We start from the raw sequence: 10,439 nt of genomic DNA on the forward strand, positions 1-10,439 counted from the left end.
AAGAATGATCGTTTTTTGTCACTTGAAAGACTGTGATTGCGGCATCCAAACACCACATAATTCCTTGGCACTATGCGCTGCGTGCATTGTGCGGTGCGTTACTACGGTTTGTTTTCATCGGCTCGAATCTACATCCGGTCAAATAGTCAAAAGTTCCCGGATGTCCGCCCCCACCTATAAGGCACTAGCGCATACACACACAGACACACACACACAGACATTAGTGCTTCATACCACACCCACACTGAGTGTCTCATTAAAATTTGCATACACATATGTTCATACATACCATGGATGACTTACCATACTAAGAATGCTAAAATGTAGACTACAATTAATGTTTGATATAATATATAACCATAATATATCTCTAATCACAACCCTGAAAAAATAAAATAATATTAAAATAAAAACAAATTTAACACATTATTTGACTACAGATGGCACTGCTATACAATATGTCAGCGTCTATGGCTGTTGAAAATTTTGGCTTGAGTTAGCAAAATATTATTTATATGGCGTAACGTTTATGAAATAGTAACTAATAATACTTATATTGGATACTAAAACATATCAGTCCACAGGCCGTCAGCCCCTTATAATGGAATTTACTACAGAAAATGTCGAAAAGGTTAGTAACTAAGTAAGCAAAAACTGAACTGAAGTGCCGGGCGCTTACAACTTACAACTAATACTAATAGTAATAGTAATAGTAATACAAGTTACAAAAAGAATAATAATTTATTAATATTATTTATAATGTAATTTACGCGCACCTCAGGCTTGCAAAACCGTCTACGTGATGTTATTGTGACACTACAATTACAATTGTTATTGACTACAATTACTAATACTAGCAACGAGCGTTGTAACTTGTAATTGTCTATAATCATAATGATAATGACAATGTATAATATTAATAAATTAATATCATGGACATTATGAATATGATGGTGTATAACTATAACTTATAACTATAAGTTATAGTTATAACTATAAGCCAGTTCGTAGTTAGCCAAGGGGTTGTGTGACAAAACAGGTCACCGGGTCATTTGTGAGAAAAATCGATGAAATCTCGAGTGCGGCGTGCACTCTCGGTTCAGTACGTATATGTACATGTATTCTGTGTACGTGTACACGCACGCATGTGTACGTGCACACACACGCACTCACGTGTACGTGCGCACGCACGCCCGCACGTGTACGTGCACACGCACGCACGCATTTGTACGTGCACACGCACTCATGCATTTGTACGTGCACACGCACGCACACGTGCACGCACGCACGCACGTGCACACGCAAAGACTGTAGCATTACAATGACACACATGCATGCGGCAGCGTGTGTGTACTGTACGGTCGAAATACGAAATATTTTGTCACAAATGACTTGACCCGGAAGAATTTGTGGTTAAGTTTGCGCATGCGCAGACTGTTACTACGAACTGGCTTATTGCATTGACAAGTGCTGTATTGTATTGACTATTATTGACTGTTTCGAAAATCGTCATTGGCATTGGTAATAATATAATTTACTTATTTTTTGAAAGGCCGTGATGCAATTTTACCATGATATCAGCCAACAGAAAAATATCAACCTGTGGTTAACAAGTGCTCAATCTTCAACTGCTGCTTGGGTGTTTGCTTGGGACTTACTTTCGCCTAAAAAGGTATACACTGAAAATTAAAGTTGTGTGCTGCTGACAGATTATATGGAAATCCCGTAGATTATTATTTCTATATTAGATGTGTGCGTTTATGAGTACATCAGTGAGTTGTGAGTGAGTGAGTGTGAGTGTGTGTGTGCGCGCGTGCATGCGTCTGTATGTGTGCGTGTGCGTGTGCGTGCGCGTGCGCACGTGAGTGCATGCTTGTGAGAGCGTGCGTGTATGTGTATGTGGGCATGCATGCGTGTGTGTGTGTGTGCGCGCACGTGCGTGAGTGTGTTTATGTAGTTGTGCTATTCTTGAAAGAGGTTCTGGCGTGAGTGTATAAATATTTAGCAAACCTGTAAAATAATGGTAAAATAAGTGTAGATGTAATGTCTACTAACTTGGTTGTGTTTTGCAGAGTCAAGAAGTGCAGTTTTTTGGAGCAAGTACGATATATGTGAAAGTATCAAAATTCTGGTAAGTTGAATAAACAGTCTATAGCAAATGGATAGACTAACCTCATAAAAAACGTAATCAGTCTAAAGTATTCAATGTTTACTTGAAAAGCATTATATATCTGTGAAATGTTACAAATATTCTAGGGCTGAAATACCACCTGAGGAGTACCAAACATTGAAATGTCGCCTGCTAGACATAATCAACACATATGCAGCTGGTGGACCGAAGATAGTTCTAACAAGAGTCTGTATAGCCGTAAGTTTAAGCTGATATATAAAAGTAAAAACTGCCACAATTACAGAATTGTGATGGAGTATAAAACCCTATCCTTCATAAAGAATATGGACTAGTATTATTGTCACCCATGACTTCCATTTAGCACCGAGGTATGGGTTTAGATATGGTCTAAATAGCTCAACAGGGAAAACTAGACTGTACTTGTGCATTGTAGACATGTGTAATTTACACAGCATATTACACAGTTTTATTGGTAGAATTTCATTATATCATTCTTAGTTATTATTAGTAATAAAATTGCTTTATATAATCGTTGTAAGTATACTATACATGCTGTTGTCACAGTATTCACAAGTTATAGAATTAGTGGTCAAGGACTAAAATTGTGGCAATATTGTTATCACATTTTGTTATTACTGCATATGTGTTTTTAATGTATATTATATATGTAAATGTAATTTTCTTTAGCTCTCAGCCTTTGTCTTGAACACCATATCTGGTGCGTGGCCGGATGCCGTCAGCGCCATTATTCAGCATTTCCAACCAGCAAATCTGCCACAGTTGCCAGTAAGTCGCCAAGAAACAGACGTGCAGAACTATGGGTTAGATGTTCACATAGTGCTTGTCTTGCTTTCTAGATAAAGCTCTTAATACTTTCGAAGAAATTTTACTCTTATTATTTGTTTGTAAGAAAATACATCACTATTCGATTTTGAATGTTAGTTTTAGGAGACAGAAACATTTGGAATAAGAGAAGTTCAGTTAGTCATATATTTTCATTTGTGCTTTATTGTTTTACAGACGACACAAGTTTTTTGCGTTCTTCTGGAAATACTCAAAGTTATACCAGAGGAGGTGAGATTTATGCTGGCACAGACAAACCTTTGTTAGGCAACAGCTTAATAGAATAGATACCTGTCTATAAAAGACACTGACGTTTTCTCTAAATTATCATTATATGCAGGTTTGGTGTATCTATTTCTAGTTCCTGACTGCTCAGATGAGTTCCTCAAGGCGGGGCGTTCTCAGACATGATCTACAACAGGCATTAAATTCCGGTGAGTCTGCTCATTTAAAGGTATCATGTCACAAAAGTTTCACTTCTACAAAACTATTATTGAACTTGGTGTCGTTTCAAATATCAAGTGGTCGTTTGCAATGTAGGTAACCTGAAACATAACAAAATGTGTTTAGCACAGTGGACATGAAAAAAGTCTTGCCTAGACATAGTTTAAGTTATGAAACGTAATGTAACATTAAGTGAATGAGAGCCCTTCGATCATGCACAGACACTGTACTGTGCAAGGATCACAGTGCGGTATTTCATCTATATATTGTCACGATAGTAATGTAATCTGCCTAAGGAAAGTTGTGCATTTTTGGCGACGTTAAAACTATCTCTGCTCTGCGTGCTTCCCCTAAAATCTACGAGACTCGCGCTTGTTGCCCGCGCCTGCGCCGCTCGATTGTCTCGCTCACACCCACGTAACGCGTCTTCCCTCAGCCCTTGGGGCTGTCGATCACGCCACCGCGCCGTTAGATCATCTCTCGCTGTCACTCCGGTAACACGTCCTCCCTCGTCTCTCGCTCTCACTCCGGTAACGCGTCCTCCCTTGTCTCTCGCTCTCACTCCGGTAACGCGTCCTCCCTTGTCTCTCGCTCTCACTCCGGTAACGCGTCCTCCCTCGTCTCTCGCTCTCACTCCGGTAACGCGTCCTCCCTCGTCTCTCGCTCTCACTCCGGTAACGCGTCCTCCCTCGTCTCTCGCTCTCACTCCGGTAACGCGTCCTCGCTCCCTCCCTCGTCTCTCGCATCTCCGACTCTTGTAACGCGGCTCCCTCATCTCTCGGCCTGTCCAACTCCTGTAACAGCGTCCCGCCCTCGATCTTTTCTGCTCTCACTGCCGGTAAACGCGTCCTCCCCTCGTCCTCTACTCGCGCGTCCCACTCCGGTAACCACGTCTCCCTCGTCTCTCGCTCTCACTCTATGTAACACGTCCTGCGGCCTCATCGTCGGTCGCTTTCACTCTGTAACGTATCCTCCCTCGATCTCTCGCTCTACTCCTGTAAGCGCATCCTCCCTCATCTCTCGCTGATCACTCCGGTAACGCGTCCTCCCGTCTCTCCGCTCTCCACCTCGCTGTATAAGAGGCGTCCTCCTCGTCTCTCGCTCTCACATGCTGTAACGCGTCCTCCTCGTTCTCGCTCTATCCGGGTAACTGGCGTCCCTCCTCGCGGTCTCTCCGGCTCTCGACGTCCCTAGTAATGCGTACCTCACCCGTGTCTCTCCGCTCATCACTGATGCCTACCGTAACGCGTCCTCGCTCAGTCTCTTGGCTCTCACTCGCTGTATAACGACGTCCTCCTCCGGCTCTCGCTCGCTCACGTCACCTGTAACGCGTGCCGCTCCCTCGTCTCTGAGCTCTCACTACTCCGGTCAACGCGTCTCCCGTCGTCTCTCGTTCGTCGTGACGCGCACTCGCATCGAAGTTCGTCTCTCGCTCGCGGAATCCTATAACGCATCCACTTCTCACGTCTCTCAGCTCGTCGCAGGTGCTGGAGGCTTCAGACCTGTATCCAGTGCGCTGGGCTGCACCCGCTGCCACGCAGGAGGTTGACGGCAGGAGGCGCTGCGCTGCTTGCTCCAGCTGGGTGGGCACGTTGGCGTGCCGCCTGACTGGAGCTGAGTCGCTCGTCGGCGATCGTCATCCAGGCGCTGCACGAAAGCAGCTGTTTGAGGTCGCCGTGCACGCGCAGTCGTCGACGTGTTCTCGGGGCGACGCGCGGGACTCACACAGGTGGACGGCTTCGGTAAGATGGATTTCCAATTTATTATATCAGATAGCACAGGATCTATCAATATATATATATATATTGAAGACTCCTGATAGTAGAAGGCTGGGAGAGAAGGAGGATATGTAGTAAATGGTGGCAGAATGTAATATAATGAGACGTTCATTATACAACGTGTTCGTGTACCCCGGACGATCAACAGGTGACCGCATTCCGTAAGGATTGGGATTCTTTTTTTATCAGGAGTAGGGCGAGTGTATAGTAGGAAAACTGGGAGAGTGGAGGAGAAAGGATATGTAGTAACTGGGTGTAAATGCTTAGACCTGCGTGACAGTTAATAAATGTGTGGAATCTTGCAGATTTTCCGGGGCATGTTAATAATGAGATTGCTAACCATATTATCATGAGCCCGATGAGTTGCTCAATAGAGCTATTCAGCGGAGCAATGGATGAGGTGAGCTTTGAGGTTTTCATACAGTCACAGCCGTTGATGTGTTCTGCTGATTTGCCGTCAACTATATGTTCATCACAATAGTACCTGGGGGTCATAGCAGGTAAACTCAAATGTTATTATACAACACATGCATTATATAGAGTAATATAGGACTTAGATATAAACCCTAGTATATAGATAGATAATATATATATATATAGCTATGATCTTTGTCAAAATATAGCAGTAAACACCTTATCAATGTAGCATTTTAATTATTTATAAATTTTACTTGCCATCTACAATTGTCTCATATATTTGAAGCACAAGATAATGCAAATAAGAAGAGGGCAACATATATGTAGGTAAAAAAGTCAGCGTTTAAATGGATGTGTTTTGAGAGTTTTGCATCATTTTTCTCGACAGGGAAACCGTGCAGCAGGTCGTGTTCAAGTTGCTTGTGGCTATCTCGAAGCAACGCATTCTATGACTAATTGTTAGAGAATCTTTTGCTGGAGTCACCGAACAAGATAAATGTCACAAAGCTACTGAGTATGATCTTGTAAGTACGGCTAAGCTAAACGTTCATGTGCATTAAGTACTAAATACCGGCATGGCACAGGGTGAAGGTTAAGAGCGGAGTAATGCAATCAATTCGCACATGTCAATAATAAGCCAGATGAACTACATAGATCGAAATGAGATTTCAATATCAATCGGTTTATTGCTAAATCTCATATGAGAAGCGTTGACACTCTTAGAATATCTTGCCTCTACAGAGCCTATTCAATCGTTACAGTAAAGAACAATGCGTACATTGGTGAATCATTATTAAAATATAATTTAAATGTAATAAAATTTTTGTTGTAATTTATAATAGTACCGCTTCTGATGCTAATTTCTAGATTGTCACATAAATGTTTCAGCAATGCAGGCAGTATGCCAGTTATTTTGCAGTGAATGAAAATTGTGTGACCTATTGCCCCATTTGGTTTCTGTATAGTACTTGTCAGGTAAGAAAGATTCATACAGATATATCGATGTAAGTAGATAATCTTTTGAGCTTTGTTCCGATATTCAAGAGTAACGAACATTCAAGTGAGATTGTCAACATAATCAACATTTTTCAAATGGCCTAAGTTTAGTGCGATTTAAGCCCAAAAACAATCGCACTCCATCCTCCTGCTCACAACCATGCACGGTTGATTGGGAGCCGTGCCGCTAGTCTCTGTCGATTCGGCAAGCGAGTCACAAAATTTGAGCGGTATTTGGCTCATACACTATGACCTGGCCCTCGGCGTCTCGCGTGCTTTCAGGCTGAGCCGTTATCGGCTGCGGAGGCTGGCCGAACGAGCACTTCCAGTTTAAACGGGAGATACGACGGCGCCGAGCTAGTTTGCCACGCTCAGTACGACTATCTTTCTGCGAAGGTTCAGCTTCCCTGATGACCAGCATTATGAGGAGCTGGCCGAGGTAAGAAGATCGAACGCATAACAGATCGAGAGTACACGATCGGGTAGTTCGCGGGACATTTACGTAACTCGTTGTCAACGCACAGTCAGAACCAGGTGCTAGTGGAACCTGACTGTAGATTCAGTCACCTAGGTATTTGGCTAACAAGGTATCAAAGGTATAAGGTAACAAGTGGGACTACAATAATGGTAGGGGTTGATGCAAATTTATACTTTTTTAAAATTTTTTGTTTTGTAGGCAATTTTGATTACTGTTGTCTGGAAGGACAGAATTTTGATACTGTTTTGTAATATCCTGATGGGCAGCCACTGCACGGAGACCTGGAGAGAGCGGGAAAATGTAAAAAAATACCTCTTCTAGCGTCCAGTATATGTATAGAGCTGTATAATGTTTGTTTAGTGCTGAGGGTATAAGCGAGATCAGATCTTCTGCCATAAATGAGCGTTGCAAGATGGAGAAGGAGCAGTTTCCGCTGCTACAGAGCAGGATGTGGTCGGACACCGATCATGTATTAGGTAAACACATAGGAGGGAAGAGCCTCTGCGAGTCTTCGAGAACTCATGAGCGCACGCATTCTCCAGACCCCACACCAGCAAAACAGGTGGCGAGGTACAGACTGTTATATTCACTGAATAAGAGCATTACGCGTGTCAACTGTGCATGCTCGGTAATCAGGTGTTGTGGCAGTGAGGAGTAGGCAGAGCAGCTCTATACCGGAAAGCCTGCCACAGAGTGGTAATAGCACAGGCAGCCAGCTGTTTATTTTGGAAAATAACCTGTGTTTTGAGGGAGGACCGCGGGTGTGAGAGAGTTGAAACCTGTCACAACGATGTGAAGTCGCATTGAGTAAACGTTTCGTGGAAGCTTGGATGCCTAGCGAACCACTGTTGTGAAGGCGGGAGAGATTAAACAATTGTTTTAGCAGACTGTTTTGCAGTCAAAGATATTCAGCGGATGCATACGCATATGAGAGAGTGCACAAGACTGCCCTACTGCTACGCATCTGCACGTATCTCTCACAGTATAGCTGCCTTATGTGGGTGAATCGTCATTTCTTGGCGTTCAGCGGCTCAGGTTATAGACAATGAGGTTTGGCGTATGTAGATTTTATGGAAGGAATTCATAAATAGGGAGGGTGTCTTAAACGATGGCTCATTACTGGAGTGCCAGGCAGAATCTCGCCACAGGCACTAGCTGGTGGCCACTGTTGTGAATGAATTGCCTGTAACAACCAGTTTCCTTTACTAAACAACAATTCGAGCAAACATAACCACGCATATGATTCCATCGAAAAGTAATCCCTCCTAGGGCGGTCCCAAGCAACTAAGCTAAAAAATAGTACAGAACGCTAAAAAATAGCAACTAGCATACTATTTCTACTGTGCGCCAGCAGTCACAGCATTACTATGCATGAATACGCTTTCATTTCTTTCAGTCTATAGAGGCAAGTCCTGCTGGCACTGTGGGAGGGCATAGCTGACAGTGTGGAGCGCTTGTCAGATAAAGAGTACGCCTTACACACGGTATCTTACTTTAATTGGCGCCCGACAAATACCGTTCACTCAATCTGAACTGATAGCCACCGCTCTGAACGTCATAGATACGTGAATTATGAGATTGAGAGCATAAATAGGTCAATTAGCATGATTATAAATTTAATTATTATCGATATGTAAAATAGAGCATTTTTTGACAGTTTAACATAGGAGTAAATAAGTTTAAAAAGAGTTCTTTTCTAGTGTTAAATAAGAATATGGTACGCTTTTTCAATTAGCAGGTATAACAATAAAAAAAATTATAATGAATGATATGTTTGTTTTACTATAATGGTTTGCAGAGGTAAGGTCGTGTAAGCTTAAAAAGTTCCGTGATCTTTTTATCGACCAAGCTTCGCGCGATTGTTGACGACTCTTGTGTTGCTATGCCAATCAACCACATGTTAGTAGTCCATGATTTACCGAATGTACACCTGTCTATAGAGGCACACTTGTATTTCTATCAACGGAGACCAGGTGATACAGTTAAACTTGTGATGTCGCAACTGGAGTGGAAAGGGGCACCATCTACAAACAAAGCACTTCGTCTCAAATTTAGAAAGTGAGTGAACAACCAAACGTGCCGTAAACAGAACAGATGTTATTTGCATGCGTCAGGGGCGATGCGGTGTGGATGCAACAACGCATTCGGAGAGGTGTTGACAGGAGTCATCCTGCTGCTCCTGCAGGGAGTCACGCGAATGCCGACGGTGCGCCGGTCGGCAACAGGATGGCAACTCAAAGTATTCTTCGCAGGGCCGCGATTAGCCAGCCGGGCCTGAGATGAGACCGGTCTCTCAGCAACATCGCTACAAGCTCATGCCAAGGTAGCTGCCTGATTATGCGACGTCGCAGTGCGAGGCTGTCAGTGGAGAGGTCTCCGTTCTCATAGTTGACTGTCATTGCAGTTCACCTATCTGTCTGACTGGTAGAGTGACGTGGCAGCTCAACTGAACAGACGTCGCGATAGGATGTCTAAAAAACAGGATGGCTTGAGATAACGATGCGGAGGGTCCCAAGTCGATATTATTTGGTGACAGCTATAACTGTCACCACGTATGTGGAGCATGGCGCTTATCGTAAAGCTGGAAATGATATCATGTGAGCAGCACAATGTAATGTCTCTTTTCTCTCAATTTCCATCTTCTCCCTCCTTCCACTCCGCGATGTAGCTTGCTGTATCCTCTTTTTTCTACTCTCTCTCTAGGCTCTTTCTCTCCGCTCTCTGTCTCGCTCATCACAGGGTATATTGCCTCCGCTGAACACTTTTCCTCACTCTCTCTCTATCTCGGCTCTCAGGGACGATGCCGAGCCACGGTCGTTTTTCCTCCTCGCGCTCTCGACCTCTCTCTCCTCTCTTTTGCTGCTCGTCTCGATCGACGAGAGGAAGCGACAGTGAAGGGCAACGGACGCAGATGTAATGGGCGCGAGTTATCTGGTTTCGATCTCAAGGAAGCTCTGCTGATTTGTCGCTGAATGGCACGGGAGCAAGTGACTCAATCATGGTCTGCATCGGGCCGCGTGGTTTAGCCGTTTTGCCAATTCGGACACAGAATACATCATGGCTAACTATCAACTTGATACCTGGACCGCCCTACACATCACAGCTGTGCGAGGTGCTGGCTGCAGGAACAGGGCAAGTGACAGGATTTGAGGCCGTATACATCGGTGTTAACTGTCCCGTCTGTAAGAGGCGGATTTTTCTTTTTGAAAAAAAGAAATTGAAGTGTTTGAATTTTTACAATTAAAAAAAGTGAATTGCATGTCTAATGATCTTAACTATGTATGGCTTGTTACAGTATAATTGTATAATAGTGTTTTATCCAAGTTTTTTATGTGTTGCAAAGTATGAACTA

General features: G+C 43.5%; 1 protein-coding gene across 1 annotated transcript in view; it reads left to right on the top strand.

The window, feature by feature from the left end:
* The first annotated feature begins 475 nt into the window (after nucleotides 1-475).
* Nucleotides 476-10,439, top strand: part of LOC106820855 (importin-13-like) — a 30,199-nt gene continuing 20,235 nt past the window's right edge. Inside the window, exons 1-7 of the mRNA XM_014825448.1 lie at nucleotides 476-631; nucleotides 1,553-1,672; nucleotides 2,073-2,131; nucleotides 2,257-2,368; nucleotides 2,819-2,917; nucleotides 3,152-3,205; nucleotides 3,336-3,408. Coding sequence (XP_014680934.1) covers nucleotides 602-631; nucleotides 1,553-1,672; nucleotides 2,073-2,131; nucleotides 2,257-2,368; nucleotides 2,819-2,917; nucleotides 3,152-3,205; nucleotides 3,336-3,408 — 547 coding nt within the window. The 5' untranslated portion in view covers nucleotides 476-601. The remainder of the gene's footprint in view (nucleotides 632-1,552; nucleotides 1,673-2,072; nucleotides 2,132-2,256; nucleotides 2,369-2,818; nucleotides 2,918-3,151; nucleotides 3,206-3,335; nucleotides 3,409-10,439) is intronic.

Source organism: Priapulus caudatus, unplaced genomic scaffold (assembly GCF_000485595.1).
Source record: "Priapulus caudatus unplaced genomic scaffold, Priapulus_caudatus-5.0.1 Scaffold50, whole genome shotgun sequence".
Taxonomy (NCBI): domain Eukaryota; kingdom Metazoa; phylum Priapulida; class Priapulimorpha; order Priapulimorphida; family Priapulidae; genus Priapulus; species Priapulus caudatus.